Source organism: Artemia franciscana, chromosome 16 (assembly GCF_032884065.1).
Source record: "Artemia franciscana chromosome 16, ASM3288406v1, whole genome shotgun sequence".
NCBI lineage: Eukaryota > Metazoa > Arthropoda > Branchiopoda > Anostraca > Artemiidae > Artemia > Artemia franciscana.
In genome coordinates, this window is record NC_088878.1 from 20,563,477 (window position 1) to 20,582,269 (window position 18,793).

The 18,793-nt window shown below is 35.3% G+C and overlaps 1 protein-coding gene across 1 annotated transcript in view; it reads right to left on the reverse strand.

The window, feature by feature from the left end:
* The window catches only part of LOC136037197 (uncharacterized), a 136,263-nt gene that overhangs the window by 79,960 nt on the left and 37,510 nt on the right, over positions 1–18,793 (reverse strand). Inside the window, exons 2-3 of the mRNA XM_065719774.1 lie at positions 12,951–13,155; positions 10,743–11,381 (exon numbers count right to left, since the gene is read on the reverse strand). Coding sequence (XP_065575846.1) covers positions 10,743–11,381; positions 12,951–13,155 — 844 coding nt within the window. The remainder of the gene's footprint in view (positions 1–10,742; positions 11,382–12,950; positions 13,156–18,793) is intronic.

An 18,793-nucleotide genomic window follows, 5' to 3' on the forward strand; every position in this document is an offset into this window, starting at 1 on the left:
CCTTTTTTTGTCTTCACAACATTATGGAGGTATTTTGTATAGTTCTTGGTCACGTGATTGGCACATTCTTCTTTTTGGATATATGATCCGTATGAAACACTTTGTCTTAGCTTGTAAAAAACACTAGAAATCGCCGTCTCCGATGTATTGTAAATACTGAAGGTTATGCATGGCTTCACTTTGGCGAAAACCTTCAACAAGAATGTCGGTTTCCATGCTCTTCGAGGGGACCATTGTAGTTCATAAAGCAAACATGATCTTTCACTTTCTGGTTTGGCCTTCTTTGAGCTGAAGCAGAGGTAACAATATTTATTTCTTATTCCTACATATAATAATTTTTCGTAAAGGCATCAATGATTACCCCAACACAACCTTTTGCAGTATAATCGTGTCCCTTTGCTGCGTTTATTCCAGCCACCATCACAGATGACCTTAGTCCAGAAAAAATCGTTGATAAACCTGTCCTCATGAATGGCTAATTTCAAGGATTCACGACCATTTTCTTCTAAGACATCTGATAGTGGCATCCATCCATGCGTTACCAACTAAGCGTTCTAAATTCATAAACGTTTTTCGGATTCATATTTTTTATTCCCAATACACTTAATAATTCGTTCAAAGATGCGTAGCCTCCTCCGGTCCCCATGATACCCCATACAGCTTTCACGTTCACGTTGCCTCGTAAATTGCTGATCTTCTCTTTTTTGTTACCTAATATCTGTTCACTGAAATTTGTTAGGTATTCTTTTACAGTAGTGAGGGGGGCTTCCGGCTCACCTTCTACTCGCTTTTTCCAGCCACAGTCTTGGCAGATAACGACGAGCTTTGTTTGGAGTCCAGTGTTTTTTAATTTCTTTCACGCAAAGCTTTGATTTCCCGTCCTTGCAATTGAACTGATGTTTTATTGCTTCTATAAACTCACTAAGCAGATGACGCAAGTTGACTATACAATTTACATCTGGAAATTCCAGACAAATCGATTCCAAAGTGTTCTCCTGGCGAACCAAAAATCGCAAGAGCTACCAGATGGCGCATTTTTTACTAACCGTAGAATCATCTATAATAGTTAAAGCCGGATTCAGAGTTTCGGAAAGCCTGGAACAATTTGGAGACACTGGAAATTTTTCTTGTTCTGGTAAACTTTCTTGTTCGGGCAAGTTTTTCTTCCTGAAAAAAAAACAAGAGCTAAGAGCTCATATGGCACTTATGGACGAGGTCGGAAGAACCAAGAGCTCATATGGTATGAGCTCTAGCAAAATTCTAAGAATCAATGGATTGATTTGAAAAGGAAAATCAGATAATTAATGCCGGTCGGGGTTTAAAATAAGAGCTCTAAGACACCAGGTCCTTCTAAATATCAAATTTCCTTAAGATCTGATCACCCACTGGTAAGTTAAAACATACCTCATTTTTTTAATTTTTTCCTCTCCCTTCAGCCCCCCTCAGATGGTCAAATCGGGGAAAACGACTTTATCAAGTCAGTTTGTGCAGGTCCCTGACATGCCTGCCAATCTTTATTGTCCTAGCACGTCCAGAAGCACCGAAATCGCCAAAGCACTAGACCCCCCTAACTCCCCCAAAGAGAGCGGATCCAGTCCGGTTACATCAATCACGTATCTACGATATTTGTTTATTCTACCCACCAAGTTTTCATCCCGATCTCTTCACTCTAATCATTTTCCAAGATTTTCGGTTTCCCCATCCAACTCCGCCTACTGTCACCGGATCTGGTCGGTATTCGTAATAAGAGTGCTGAAGCACAAGATCCTTCTAAATATCAAGTTTCATTAAGATCTGATCACCAGTTCATAAATTACAAATACCTCATATTTCTAATTTTTCAGAATTACCCCCCCCCCCCCCCCAACTCCTCCCAAAGAGTGAGGATCCGGTCCAGTTATGTCAGTCACGTATCTTGGATGTGTGCTTATTCCTTCCCACCAAATTTCAATCGTGACCTTTCCACTCTAAGCGTTTCCAAGATTTCCGGTCCCCCCCACAATTCCTCCCAATGAAACTGGATTCAGCCCAGATCTAAAATAAAAAGATCTGAGGTTGCAAGATCCTTCTAAATATGAGATTTCATTAAGATTCGATCACTCCTTCGTAACTTAAAAATACCTCATTTTTTTCGAATTAACCGTCCAATGACCCAATGGACCCAATGACCCAAATTCATTGAACAAAGAAGTATTGAAACTGATAATCAGCCAGGTTTATGATTCAATCACGCTCAAGTTTAATCCAAAGTTTGCAAAATCGAGCAGGCTCTTGTTAGTCTGAGATTTTCAAATTGAAAATTTGGAGGAGAGGATTAGTAGAATAGAAAAAAAAGCTTGATAATTATGATCAGGAGTCCATGCTTGAAAGCCTTGTATTTCATGGGGTAAAAGTAGTTACCTGGTGTAGACCACTCATACGACATATCTAACATTATAAATAGCAAAATGTCTGTGCTGGGCCCTTTACTTTATTCAGTTTATGTGACAAGACGCGCGTTTATCTAAAGGATACATATATTGCTAACAGTATTTGCAAAATCCGCAGATGATTTATAGTAAAAAGCTCATATTACTCTCAAAAAGATTAGAGATGTTTACAAGTTTAAGTTTGCTGTGTGTGAATGTAAAGAAAAATTCTTACTGACATTTTGTAGAGTGGGTGATTCTGTTGATATAAGTAGTAAAGTTCTATTAGGTGAAAAGCTGCGGTACCCTCGGCTTCCATATTGATTCAAATCTATCGTGGGAAGCATCATAGCGGACATTATCTCCACCAAAGTTGCACGTGGAGTTGGCATCCTCAAAAGATTGAAGCATATTCTGCCGGAATGTACTCTGCACGATATATTTTGCTATAATCTACCCATATATCATACGGATGTTTAGTTTGGAGAAGCAATTTTATGTTAATTACAAGCTAAATGGCTTTCTCATAGTTTTGATCGGACGATTTCGCTAAAAAAAAGGGGGTGGGAAAGGAGGCCTAGTTACGTCCAAATGTTTGGTTACTTAAAAATACAACTAGATTTTTTTTTTATTATATTTTTACAAACGTTTTTGTTAGTAATAAACATACGTACCTTACGAATTAGCTTATGTAACGAACTTATATATGTGTGTATTTTTATTACGTATATGAGGGAGTTTGCCCCCTCGTCAATACCTCGTTCTTTACACTAAAGCTTGAATTTTGTCCCAAATCTTTCAGAATGACCCTTGAATCACAAAGGCCGTAGAATAACTAATTGAAGTTACTAAAAATACTTTAGCGTAAAGAGCAAGGTATTGTGGAAGAGACAAACCCCCTTATTTAAGTAATATTTTATGCTCGTTTTAAGTTTTAATGTTGATCATTACTTCCATTTGAAAAAAAATATTTTCTCATTGTCTTTTTATAAATGATGCTAGAAAATCCTGCGACCCCTTCATGGAAATTCTCTTCCCTCATGAAAAATTCCTCCATGGAAAGATCCTCCCACGTAACCTGCCCCCCCGACCCACCCTAACCCCAACACAAAAAAGTCCCCCTGAAAACCTCTGTACACTTCATAATTAACAACTACTATGTGTAAACAATGGTCTAAGTTTATAAGTTGCCGCCCCTCCCCCGGGAACTGAGGTGGATTTAGTCATCCCCAAAGACATATTTATTAGATTTTTGACTGAGTTAAACAGAATGGTTATCTCAAAATTTTGATCCGGTGACCTTGGAGAAAACTGTGCGTTGGAGGGGGCCTCGGTGCCCTCCAGTTTTTCGGTCACTTAAAAAGGACACTAGAACTTTTAATTTACGTTAGAATGAACCCTCTTGCGACATTCTAGGACAACTAGGTCGATACAATCACCCCTGAGGAAAAAAACAACAAAGAAAAAACAAAAAATACGCACCCGTTATCTGTCTTATGGCAAAAATACAAAATTCCACCTTTTTTATGATAGGGGCTTGAAACTTCTACAGTAGGGTTCTCGGATACGCTGAATCTGATGGTGTGATTTTGTTAAGATTATGTGACTTTTAGAGGGTATTTCCACCTATTTTCTAAAATAAGGCACATTTTCTCAGGCTCGTAACTTTTGACTGGTAAGACTAAACTTGATGAAACTTATATATTTAAAATCAGCATTAAAATGCAATTCTTTTGATGTAACTATTTGTATCAAAACTTCGTTTTTTAGTGTTTTGGTTACTATTGAGCCCCTTCGCTCCTTACTACAGTTCGTTACCACGAACTGTTTGAAAATGTAACTTGTACATGAATAAAAGTAATATAATCTACAATAACGTTGGAATAGAACTTACCAATGTCTCAGGTTTTCCCATCCTTTATTTGTTCTTATTTTTTTTCTGCCCATTGTGAAAATTCAAATGCTAAACTGTTATCTGACTTGTAACCAACCAAATTTCAATGGTCAGCTGTTACCAATTAGACATGTGAAAAAAATTTAAATTCCCTTTAAATCCGATCGTAATAAACAACAGTATTTAAATATTCTGGTACAACCCTCAAGAGAGCAATTAAGCCAATGAGAAAGGAGAAAATCTCGTTGCGTATTTCAATGCTATAGGAAATAGAATTTGCTTCAAACCTCGGAGAATCACCTTAAAATGATATTGCCTCAAGGTGTTGTTGCCAATTATACATGTTTTCAACTTCCTTTTAAATCTGGTCTTAATGCTAAAGAGATGTCAACATTCTTAATGATATTCTGGCAAACCCCTGAAGGAGTGCTTAAGCCAATGAGAAAGGAGGAGATCTTGAATACTAAGAATTATTGCTAAAAATCATCTTTTATAACTACAAACTTAACAATCTTTGGGATTATTTGTCGGTATAAGATCTACAAAACGACACAAAAATCAAGGCTATATGATTAGTACAACCCTTTTAAACAGTAAAGGAAGAATATCTTAAATGGCAAATTTTAAAGGAAACTGATGATAATAAAAAAAAAATTCACGGCCAAAATTTTTGAAATCTTGTGGCAAATGGAGAGGCTACTTTACAATTCTCTACGTCTTCTAAAAGTAATTTTATTGCTACTTTTAAAAATTAGAGGTGTCCCCACTAATTAATTTTTTATGAAGCTCTAATGAAAAAAAATGCAAATTTGTTCGGCCTATTCATGTCAAAGCTTTCAATGAAGCCACAGTAATTTTTTCATCAAAGAATCTGCTCGTGTCTGTTGTTAATACGCATTTCACTGCTATTGGAAAATAGCATTGGCTTCAAACCTCGGAGATCCACCTTTTGTACCGAATTCCTATATAAGAAACGAGAGGACTTATGCATAAGCTATCATAAAACTGCGGGCATCATACAACTTTCATGACTCGAAAGGTTCTTTCTAGTTGTTCTTCTAGTCTGACTAGATTTTGGGACTGATTTAATGATGATACATTCTTGAAGAGGTAGTTTTCTCTTTCTTTGCATCTATGGAACGTTCAGGCTAGAAATCAAACACAATGAACTATTAGAAAATGAGACTGCGTATTCAATAATCAAATGAATTTTTTTTATGAAAACCGAGGAGTCCGAAAGTAGTAAATAAAAGCAGGAAATTCATTAGCCCAAAACCGGATTTATAGATTTACACTTTTTTTCACTAGCTCAATTGACAGAAATTAACCTAGGCTAGTGTAACGACACTTTACTTTTCCACAAAAAGCTAGTTAACAGTGGAATTACAGTTACCAATGGAAACAAAAATGCTCTTTTTGTATACATATTCAACTTTATGGGCACAAGGACACAACTAGGTTAAAAATTGACACATTATGATTTTGGGACACATCTGATTCGTGGTGGGCAAACTTTTTCAGTAACAACAAGAACGACTTTTATATGCTTTAGTCATGGTTACAGAGGCAACTGCAACCTAGTAAAGAACGAACTAGGGCCCATGTTCCAAAAAGAATCGTTGGGAAGAAATTAAAGGTCCTTTTAAAGCAACTAGCACTCTATAAATAAGCCAGAGTATTTCTTCTTTCGTGTTCAAGAGCCCATTCCTTAGTAAAGTAGCGGTTTTAAAGAGCTATATTTCAGTTTGATTTTATAGAGCGGCTTATTCAGTTGAAAAATCATTCCGGACAAAATGAAGGAAGGGAGTTTGAAAGAGCATAAGCTTGATTGCTCAGAACCCCTGGTCAGGTTCTTTGCTCAAGTTAGATTACGACTGAACTGTCAGTCTAAGACTAGTCGAATTTTTAGGTTTCAAGACCCAAAGGTTGCTGCTAGTTATTTTTCAGGTCCTTTATCATGAAGACTCACTAGGATTGGTTCTTAATTATTTTCCTTTATCTTGACAAGCACTGATGCGACAGTACTGTGAACAGAAGCATTCGACGGTGAGATTCTACTTTGGGCTATTTACAAATTCTGCTTCATTATCAGAGGGGCAAATGGATTACAATCCAAAAAGGAACTACTTATACTGAGGAGCTTTTTCTTCTCTTGACATTTTTTTAAAGTTCCATCTAAATAGCCTAAGACTTTCTGAAGACTCAGGATCAAACATGCCCCCTTTCCCCGATAAAAAAAAAACAACAAACTTATAAGTTAACAATGGGCAACATGCATAACTTAACCTCTTTGGTTCTAGAATAATAAAAGTGATGAGATTTCTAGAAGGGACTGGACCCAAAAATCCACCTTAGCCTGCTCCGCAAAAATGCCTGTTTTTTTTTTATTTGAGGTTTTTAAAGATAAATTTCCAAAAAAGGGTTACCCATCTATCCAAAACAAGATATAAATACTCATGGGGCTTCGCCAGCCCCATAAGAAAAAAATTTTATAGTGAGCGAAGACATTTTGGTAGGAGAGAGGACGAAAACAGTAAAAAACAAGATAGGAATATTATATAGGAGTGTTTATGAAAATCCTGGTAATTAGGATTGTTGAGGTCTACACTCTGTTCACCTCCCTAACATACATGCTGGTTATGACAACGAAAGGAAGAAGAAATAACCTGCATAAATAGACTTTTTCTATATACAAGCTAATCATAATGGAATTACCACATTAGGTGTAAAATATGATCTTTCTTTCAAACAGTGTGTGCTAATGAATTGTAAGTAAGGAGCGACTCAGACCAATTGCAACCGAAACTCTAAAAAAGGGAATTTGGATAGCAATTAATGCACAGAAAATCGGCTTTTTATGCTGATTTCAAACGTATAGAATTCATAAAATTCAACGTTACTCATCAAAAGCTACGAGCCTCAGAAAATTTGCTTAATTTGCAAAAAAGCGTGAACACCCCTTAAAATTTAAGCGATGCTAACAAAAATTTCACTATTAGACTCAAAATATCAGAGAACCTTACTGTAGAGGTCTCAAGCTCCTATGTTAAAAAATGTCTAATTTTGCATATTTTTTTCCTAATGGAAAAACCACGGATGTGTTTTTCTTGTTTGTTTGTTTATTTTCCTAGGGTAATCGTTCTAGTAAAAGTTCTAGTGCCATTTTTAAGTGACCAAAATATTGGCCCACGGATAAGTCGGGTATCTCCCATTTTGTGGCACAACAATTTTCCCCCGAAAGAGGACCATGCAGCTATCAAATGAAAATTCTCAGATATCCAACCGATTTAAAAGTATCAAAAAGCTATATATAGAGCTTCACAGTAGCACAGGAAGTAATGTCGATAAATGGTTCACATGGTTCATATTTATCTTAATGCTTGATTTAACTAAGTTGAATCAAAAGATGCTTCACGAATTTATGTTTAATGATGTGTGATTGCACCACGAATTTATGTTTAATGATGTGTGATTGCGCATCAGCTATTACGAAGGATAGGGGGGCAGATGCCTTAAAAACTCAATTTCAATGCCTAAGTAACCTAACTCTGCATGTAGAAATAGGGAGGAGAAAGATGTATGGGGGAGGGGTAAGCTTTTATCTCTCATCTTCCCTCATTTAGATTCAGCATGGATAAGTGGGCTGCCGGGTGACGCCCCCTTTCTTATTGCAGACAAATGTTTTTCGCATTTATTTTAAAGTTTCATTTAACTAAACAAATTTGCTTCATATTTCATAAATATATACACAGTGATGGGTATGCACAAATCAACTGTTATAAAGGAGAGCGATGGGTAATTTTGTAGGTGAGAGTGGGGAATCAGATGCCTCAAAGTGTGCATTTTTGTGCCTAGATATCCTAACTCCCTTTGAGCTTCCCGAAAAATGTAGAATGTATTTTGGGCAACGGTGGTAGAAGTGCATATGTAACCTCTTTGATAACAGGGAATGTTTTTGGTCTGTCTTTATTATTGCTGCTAGAGGAGGGGGGGGTAAAAGTGCCCTACCCATTATGCCTATCTTTTTGTATGTAGCATAAAACATTACATTTAGCTGTCTGCCGGCGCTGAGGTGGAGTAGGCTAGGCACAGTATCATGAACCTTTCCAGGAAATTTCTAGGGTTTAGGGGGGCTAAGGTTGGGAAGTGCTACCATGAGTTTGGTTTTCAGCGATTTTAAAGGGTAGCATTTCTCTTTTTCCAATTTATAAACAATATTTCAACGTATCCAAACATGTGTATAGAGTATCATTAACCATCAGAGAACCCTATTGCAGAGGTCGCGAAGGCTCCAGGCGCGTAGAAGATCAAAAGTTTCACGGAATTTTCATCCATCCAAACAATAATACCAATTTCCGGCTACCTGAACTTCTGTCGTAAAAATAAAAAAAAATAAAAACATATTAAGAAGTTATTTAATAAAACTAATGTTCAACAAAAAGTTTCGACTGATATTTAAGATTTGTCCAGAATTTTCAATGCAATATTACGTTTTAATTCTTAAGTAGAAAAAATTAAAGAGCGGGACACTACCAATTAATTTATGATTACTGATAAATACAATTTAGTAGCAGGAAATTGGGTTTAAAGGGCTGGTACCCCACATCATGTCTTGATTAGGCCTCGGCATGATTTGAAAAACAATCAGAAATTAAATATAAAAAAAAACAAGTTCTTTAAACTGAAAACAAGGAGCAATATAAAAAGTTAATACGAGCAGAAATTACTCCGCATATGATAGGGGCTGCCGCCTCCTCAACCCTTGCTCTTTACGCTAAAATTTGACTTTTGTTTCAATGTTTAAGAGCAACTGGTGAAACACAGGTTCCACTAAAATTGATAATAAGTTTTTTTTAAAGCACTGTACAGCTTTAGCTTAACGAACGAGGGATTGAGGAGGGGGAATTCCCACTCATATACGGACTAGTTTCTGCTCGTTACAGGTTTTAATATTGCTCCTTGCTTTCATCTGAAAAATAAATGTTTTTTTTTATATTTAACCTTTCTTGAGTTCATTCCTGCATTCAAGAACACAACAATGCTTGGCCATGTTTTTCATTTTAGCAAGTGTGCTTCAAAATGATTAATAGAGAAAGAAAGAGAGAAAAAGAGAGAGAGGGACAGAGAGGGAAATAGAGAGAGAAAGTGGTACGGGTACCGTACCACCCGTCTTTGAAGCCCATTTAGGAGCCTCTTCTTTCGCCAGACTTGTTGAGGTAACTTCTATATGACTCTGTATCTTCTGGCAGACGGGAAAGGTATAGTGTATTCAGCAACGGAAAACTGTCTTTCTATCTCCTTTAGAATTGGCTTTTAAAGTGAGATCTGTGTTTATCTGACCATCAAACACTATTTTCGAAACAAGACTGCTTTCTATGCGTTGGATATGTGTTCTAGCCACCTAAGCTGTGGCAGTTTTGTTGTCTCAGGGATGTTGTGTTTGACAATGAGGTTTCAACGAAGCTTGACGTTAGAATTGCCGTGACTTTGTTTCGAAGTTTTCCTTATCATGTGAACAGCGCGTGGTTTTTGTTTGAACGTTGGTGATTGCAAGGGCGTTGCCAGTCTGAGAATGAAGATTTCGAAGGAGCGAAGCAATTTGATGAGTATCATCAGCATGCTCTAGCTTGTGCGTCACATCTTCACTGACAAGGTCAATAGACGGACCAAGACGGCTCCGGTGTGCGCATGCCTCTAATCAGAGACATCAACTTAGGTAGGATCCCAGAGTGAAGTACAATGTGCCAATGACCTTCTCTCACAATAAGGTCAAAGGCCAGTTAAGTCTGTGAAGAGGTGGTTGATACTGCGATCAAGTTTGGGAATTTGTTTTATGATCTGACGGACTATGGATGTTTGATCAACCATCGTTCTGTTTGATCGGAAACCAAGTTCGTATTTTGGAAAGACAACTGAAGATATGGCTCAAATGCCAATAACCAAAAAAGAGCTAGATCTAAATTATTAGCTACTATTAAAATATTAATTATAATTAACTATTAAATTATTAACTACCAGAAAAAATTATTACAATTAAAATGACTTCAAGAATTATTTGATAATAGGTCGAGCAAAATTGATCGTAAAACTTTAAAATTGATCTTCAAAGCTCTTAAGAAGGAAAACCATTTCATTTTAAAGAGGTTACTACAATTCAAGAAAAGTCAGGGGACAAATAACTTATCGAAAAATCTTTAAAATCATTTGAATGTAGAAAAGATCCTGATTACGAAAGATATCTGGCTATAAAAAAGTTTTAAGATAACAACTGCTTTGAACCAGGCGTAATTGACAAGAAGATATCTAGAGGTTTTGCCGAAATCACCAATTGGTGCAACATTGCAAACATGTATTGTCGAAACAAAAACTTTAAATGCTCAGCCTAGCGAGTTTTGAGTTTCAGAACTGAATATTATTTCAAATATCGGAAGACTACTTACCTTCATTTTCGAGAATAAGATTTGATTTGTTCCTTAGCAACGGTATAAAGTGTGCCACTCCAAAATCCTTTGAATGTCCCATCGGATCTTTCCATCTCTTTTTGAATAGCCTTCCTTTATTCTGTCTAACTTTTCTAAGTGGGAGAGATCTATCTTTCTTATCTACTGTTGCCTGTATTTCCTGTGGTGTGATTTCAGCTGCAAAGGAACTTCCCTCTGTGGGGAATTGAGATACCAGTTCAGCTTTTATAATATCTTTTCTGGAAGGATTTCTCTTCCGCTTCTTTGTATGATGACGTTCTGGTAAATGAATATACGTTTGGTCTAACTGCACTGGCTGAGGGGTTTGTAAGACAGACTGCTGCTTTACCCGGCTCGGACGGACTATCAGCGTGGGATGTGTAGTTGTTCGTGAGGTTGTTGGACTTCTTGCGTATACATCTGTGGTATCAAAAGAAGGACCATTCATTTGGCGGATTGTTCGATCACTCCAGAAACTGTTTTGTCTGTGATGAGGTTGAATTGGCGCTTCGGTTACACCCCAAGGTAGGTTTGGATCACGTGGGTCATTCCTTCCACCTACTAACAATGATTGGTATATCCTCAATCCTTCTGTCCTGTTAAAGGTAATTCCATATCCTAAAAACAAAAAAAAATCAATATTGACCCATCTAATTTTAATTATCAAAGTCGAAAACAAGTTCTGCAAAATTTTACATTAAAAAACTTAAACGAAGCGATAAGGAGTTGGCGCTTGTGTGTCAGCTGATGGTATATACGTCCTCAGGGCGTCTTAGTCAGGATCCTCAAAATCTCAGACAGGCAGTGTGCTGTATACTACGAACGGGGAGGGTAATTATCTTTTGATGGGTTGAAATAAATTTGATTTCTTATCCCTTGTTAAACCCGCCAGACAATTGGTGCTCTCATATGAAGTGTCACAATTTTGAAAATAAAACTACTGTGTCTAAGATAGATTGCTGTATTGAACAGAACACATCCAAATCTTTAATTTCTCAAATTACATTTCCAGTTTGGATTCGGCGTTCTTAAGTTCTGAATTTTATTTCTTTTGCTTATTTTGTTTCCTTTAATACTTTAAACAAAGCATCTCACTTTGAGTTTTAATTTTTTTTCATTTGTTATTGTTTCGATTTTTTTCTGTCTTTTTTCTGTATATGGCCAGTGGCTTTTACATGCACTTCCGGAAGTGACACCAAAATATTCAGAGTTTTATTCTTATTAGCGAAAAAAGCTGTTTTGCTAATTTTCCGCTGTCTTATTGAAAAATTACACTGGTTTTTCAAAATTGTCATTTAGTCAGGGGCAAGGGCAAGAATTTACAAAGAATTATCAAAAAATTTACAAGAATTATCAAAAAATTTACCATTAATAAACTAGTACCGTTTGTCGTCCTCTAAGTTCCACAATATGTTCGGTAGAAAAACCATACTGATATCTACATAGCTAACACATTTATTAAGCAGTTACCGAACCAAAATGATCATTGCACTTATTAAAAGTGATATCATCATAGAGAAACAGAAAGCAAAGATACTATTTCCAGATGCGTGGACACAAACGTACGAATGTATCGAAAGTTGCGGCAAATTCATATGTATATCTAATCGCCACAAGGACTTATTTAGCAATAGTTTTTTTTCCGAAACATAAGGATACGAGTAGTTTTTTTTTTTTTTTTTTTTTTTTTTTTTTTTTTTTTTTTTTTTTTTTTTTTTTTTTTTTTTTAACGCAATCATAAGCTATTCCGAACACTTACATAATGACTTCTTAAAAATACAACACCACAGAATTGAAAAATTAAAGAAACGACATTATCACCTATAACAGTTCAGCGTTTCACTACGGATGTCCAAAGAAATAATAACAAACAGGTCAAAAGATTTATCCATTGACATAATTAAGCATTGGAGTTCGCATTTTGGCTGATTTTTACGAGGAGCCAAATAAGGCTGCAAGCCCCTGAATTAATTAATAGCTACTGAGGAAATTAATCAATAGCTATAGAGAAATATGGAAGAAACGGCAATTAGTAATGTACCAAGATGAATGATTGGCGACAATACTGGTCGTGGAAAGGCTGCTTAATGTTTCTAATAAGCTTATGCTAATTCGTGCCTCAATCCTAACAAGTTCATAGTTTTGCCTATCATTAACTTTGGCATCAAGAGTAAAACTGGAGCTCACCTTTTTCATGAATTTCTACGCCATCTTGTGTTCTTGCTGTAAGGTCAACTTGTCGCTTTCTTCGTCTAAAATTAAAATAGTCTGCTTCGTCATGATCATCATGCTCTCCATCTTCCAGTGGATCACTCCAGTTCTCATTTGAGGCAAGTTCATCTGAGTTAAATATGTCACTTAAATGCCTTGTATTTATAGTCGAAAAATCAACCTGTGGAAAATCATAAGTTTATATTGCAATTGATACGATGCATCTATACAGCAATAATGGCCTTTTATAATTGAAAACTATTATGCATATTTCTACAAAAAATGAAGGAGCCAAATGCGAAATGCGATTATAATTCTACACCTTCGGGAGTTGTGGGGCTGATCATTTTGAAAACATAATCCCCAGTTTAAATATTCTGGACTATGAAAAGCGAAAAAAAACTGATCCGGAAAAGAATTGTCCTGACAAGGTTTCATCAAAAAAAAATCTTTCCCGGTTAAAAAAAAAAAGTTGTTGCAAAAATTTATTGACTAAATTCCACTGCCGTAATTGTCTTGGAGCAACACCACTGCAACACCAATTTCTTATTTTTACCGTCATAATCGGCGATATGTAGCTTGATAAAGGTTTGCTACGAGGAATCTGAACAGAGAAAAAAACTCTTTAAGGATTGCACAATTTCAAGTAATTTTCCAGAATTTTGTTTTCCAATCTGATAGACAGAGTAAAAAAGAAACAAGGCCAAACTGTCTGAACTCCTAAGGACAAGTTTCAGGAAACATGAAACAGTCTCTTCGTGACACTATGTGAGTTAACAATTTTCTATCTCCTTTAGTTTCCCAAGAAATTACTTGGGCAAAGCGGATCTTAAAATACGGAATGCACTATTTTTTTACTCCTTTTGGAAAGCTTTGATTTGGACCAAGTACTCTGATAAGCTTAGGCCCAGAGCAAGAGTAAAATAAGTCCGATATTGATGTGACTCATTAGCAGGGGGAGCGAAGATCTTTTTAAACAGAATTTTGTTATTTGACCCAAACAAGTCAATAAATCTCAACAAAACCTAACGGGAATCAGGTATCCTGCGGTCAAACGCAATATAACCTTTGTGAGTGGAGGTAGAGGACGGTCGCTAAAATATCACTATAGACATATACCAGAAGAGGCTGTTAAGTCTCAGCCAAACTAGATGTTAAGCGTGAGCTAATGTCATAATTATGCATTTTGGGGACAATATCCAGTCACTTTCGGAGGGAGGGGGAAACTTCTAAATTCTTGACGTCAGGAAATCCACCAGAATCCCGAACGTCAACCGAACACGTTAAAACTGGCTCTTTGGGATTAGGGGACGTGCCTAGCTTGGGCACTCCCATTTTAAAATTGATCTGAAGGACAGACCCTCTTTCCTCAGTACGAAAATTCCCAAATTAGCTGTTCTTAATTGGGAGACATTATTATTTAATTTAAGGAGCGGTGCCTTTAATTTTTTCTAAAAAATATTCATATTTATGTAACGCAAATATGTAAATATCTAGGAAAAGGCTTAAAATTTTCGAAGAGGTAACTGGATCTCAATAATAATTTGTCGTACCATTTGAACATTGGAGGTATCTCAAAACAGTGCAGCCTCAGTGAGGGAGATGAGGGCGAGGTCAAACGATTCTTGTCATCAGTATATCCACCAAGCTCAGCTGGACAGACGAATCCTTTGGGGGTCAAGGAATTACCCAATATTTGTAGGCTAGGAAAATGGGGGGGATACTGAAATGTTTTCATCAGGATACGCTGGAGAAGAGATTGCGAGATTTCAGTTGAAAATGATAGAAAGTACAAGTAAGTATTCTAGTTGTGAGTTTAGGGGGTCCAATCCTAATCCAAGAACAAGATTTGAGCAAGCACAGTTTGAAGTTTACGAGGCTGCATAAACTTATGAAGTGTCCTTAAAAAACAACTTCATGTAATAAACATTAATAATAGTTAAAAAATCTAAAACTTGTTTCTCCAGTTTCAAACAGTCTGTGAGTAGTATCGAAAAAAGGCTTTAAACTGGACCCAAAGACGCTACTCTATTCTTGTTCACTGTTACAAACGAAGAAGATTTAATGGCGATTACCTCAGGGCAGGACGCAGGTGTAAGTTGCATAATAGTAAATGTTTACTTTTATATGTTACATAATAGAGGGCGTTTAAGATTTCTTTGAATGTGACATAATACGGTTTGTTTACTTTGTGTTGTTACGTAATACGACGTTTTAGAGTCTAGTCAATCGGGGAATTTTAAAAGACATTGTTCTTCAAAAGGTGTTCCAAGATGTTTCAAGAACTCCAAGATGTTCATTAAGACATTTTTCTTCAGGAGGTTTTTCAATATGTTTCAAGACATTCCAAGACGTTTTTTAAGACATTTTTCTTTGAGAAATTTTTTCAAGACGTTTCAAGACATATTAATACGTTTTTTAAGACATTTTTCTTCAAAGGGTTTTTCAAGATATTTTAAGACATTTCAAAACGTCTTTCTCCAAGAACTTTTTCAAGAAATTTTTCTTCAAGATATATTTAAAAGCGTTTCAAGATGTTTCAAGGCGTTTTCAAAGACATTTTTCTTCACGACGTTTTTCAAGAAATTTCAAGACTTTTTTAAAACATTGTTCTTCCAAACTGTTTTCAAGGCGTTTCAGACATTTCAAGATGTTTCTAAGAAATTTTAATTCAAGAAGTTTTTAAAGACGCTTCAAGACATTTTAAGACGCTTTTCAAAACATTTTTTCAAGACGTTTCAAGGCATTTCAAAACGTTTTTTAAAACATTTTTCTTCAAGACGTTTTTCAAGACATTTCAAGACGTTTTTAATATTTTTCTCTTCAAGGCATTTTTCTTCATGATTTCTTTAGTTCTTACGTAACAAGGAAGTGTCTACTTATGTTAAGGATGACGCATTCACACGTGACATGCTAGACTTGGGCCCCGCGGGGGAAATCCCCGCTCCTAACTGAGTACGGTGCATGCGTGGGTACTACGTAATGCCAGCGCAGACATGGGTACTCCATGATGAAGGCATACACGTGAGCGTTACGTAAAGGTGTCTTGTGTTTTTTTAATCAATTGTATACGATAATTTGCCAGTTGAATAAAATGTTTACTGTAATGACTTTATTTTAATAGCGTAGATGAAATATATCTGGATTCAGGTATCAAAAGAGTAGCATTAAGAGTTTCTTGAAACCCCTATTAATTTTTCAGCATCATATTAATCCAAAGGCTTACTTCTTTTTGATTAAAAAAAAAACTTTTAAAAAACATAAACCGTTAGCTTTAAATGTGATTCTTAAACAAGAAAATATTTAAAATATGGTTTAGGAAATATGTCTCACAGTTAAAGAAAGGTGAGGATGGGGTTTTGTTTTTATTAAAAGCTCCAAACATACAATAATTTCCAAACTATTTTTTCCGTATTATGCTCCTAAATTTATGTTACTAAGAATAGTGCACACTCGTATGCCTACTTCTTGTCATCGTGCTTTTCGAGGGGTGTTGTGTTCCATCCATAGTTTGACACGGGTTGGAAATTTTTGGAAAATAATAGAAACAAAGAATAAAAAATATGCATCTATTGGTGTATTCAAGCGTCAGAAAACGCTTAAACAATGATGACGGGTGTCTCAGGGTGTTACCATGCAATCAATTTTCATAAAAACATTGGAAATAAGGAGAAGGCTCGTTCAAAAAATATTTTAAATTCTAAGTGGTGTAAATCGCCTTAGATTATCACTTTTTAATAATGAAATCCTAAATCCCTCTGTTCACGAGGATGCCGAAGGGGGCAGCCATGTAATATCGTGGTGATGTTTTGCGCGAAAGTTCACGAAAGGGTTTGCTTATAAAAACACGAATCAATGGACTCTAAGCATTATTTTATTGAGAAAATATCTTGAAAATATCTCAGGAGTGATAATAGGGATCATAAGGTTATCACTGGGGAGCCACATATTGTTATGGTTGTGTGAATTGGCTTGGGGGCCATCATACTAAGGGGGTGGGGCGGAGGATGCCATGATCATCCATATTCTGACATGGGTTGGGAATTGTTGGAAAATAATAGCAACAAAATATATATACATACATAAAAAAACGTGGTGTAATACATACATTACGTGGTGTAAGAAAGAGAGTAAAAATAAAGAGAGTTTTCAAAGTTGGAAGAACTTAATTATTAGTAGAATAAGAAATAAAATATATTCTAACTTAAAAAATAGTAACACTAAATCATTATTTTATAATGCAAAGATTAAACAAGCACTTGCTAATCTAAAGAATGAATTTGTAATTGTGCCAGTGGATAAAGCTAATAATAATTTTGCCATAATTTGTCAGAAGCTGTATTGTGATATCTTAAAAAGGGAGTTATGCACAACTAATGTTTATGAAAAGGTAAATATAGAGGATGAGAAATTTAATTGAAAAGACTGAAGAAAAACTTTTTAAAAATTTTAAGATTAAAATAAATGACAATGATAAAAAGTTCCCTTTCCTATATTGGACTGTAAAATTTCATAAGAATTTTCCTAAACCACGGTTTATTGCTGGAGCAGCTAAATGTCCAACCCGCATTGCTGCTACTGACCCTTCTTTAATTTTAAAGGAAATTGTAAATAAACTTAAAACCTATTGTTCTGGTATTAAAAAATTTTCGAATTTTAATCCATATTGGAGTGTTAATAATTCACTGCAGGTGATAGATTCTTTAACAATGGTTTCAGCTAAAAGAATTGAATCTTTCGATTTTGCGACAATGTATACTAATTTATCACTTAATGTAGTGTTTGATAATTTAAAAACTGTTATCAAGAAATCTTTCCTCTTATCTAGTAAAAGGTTCTTAAAAATAGACATTTATAATAAAAAAGCTATATGGACAAATTGCTTTAATACTACAGTTAACTTGAGATGTTACAGCTTGGATATAATTTTTGAGTTATTGGAATTTGTTTTATACAATACTTATATAAGATTTGGGGGTGATTTGTACAAGCAAATTGTGGGAATTCCCATGGGGGGGAATGCCAGCCCATTTATAGCTGACTTGTTTTTAAGTCAACTAGAATATAAATATATGATGGATAAGAATAATCCAATTAATTTAAAACATGCTTTGTCAAATAATAAAAGATATTTAGATGATATTTTGGTCTTAAATTGTAAGGATTTCATTGATATTTCTAAAAATATATATCCATCAGAGCTTATTCTTGAGCCTAGTCATGGCGCTGGTCATGAAGATCATTTCTTAGATTTAAATATTAATATTTGTGATAATAATAAATTAAGTTTTAAAATGTATAATAAAACGGATGATTTTGATTTTGAAGTGATTAGTTTCCCATTCCCTGAAAGTAATATACACTCAAATATCACATATTCAGCGTTTTTCTCACAGTTACTTCGTTATGCAAGGATTTGTAGTAATTATATTGATTTTAAAAATAGATGTAAAATCTTAAGCCAAAAATTGATATCAAGAGGTTTTTCTGCAAATAAATTAACTTGGCAATTTAAAAAATTTAGTTTTCATTATAACGAACTTTTAAATAAATATCAAAAGAGTTATCTAGAAATACATAAGGGAATTTTCAACTAATTTCGGAGGTTCGAGAAATGTTGTCGCAGCGCCATTTATTTTGAATTGTGTTTCTAATTGAGCGGATTTTCTTAAAAATTAGCCGCATGGTAAAGATGAATTCTATAATTGTTTAGTTCATTCAGGTTTTTTGCAATGTTTTAATATTTGTGATTTGGTAAAATTTATAATATTTAGTTTACCTATTGTTGCTAAAGGGAGGGATATATTAACAGGATAAGC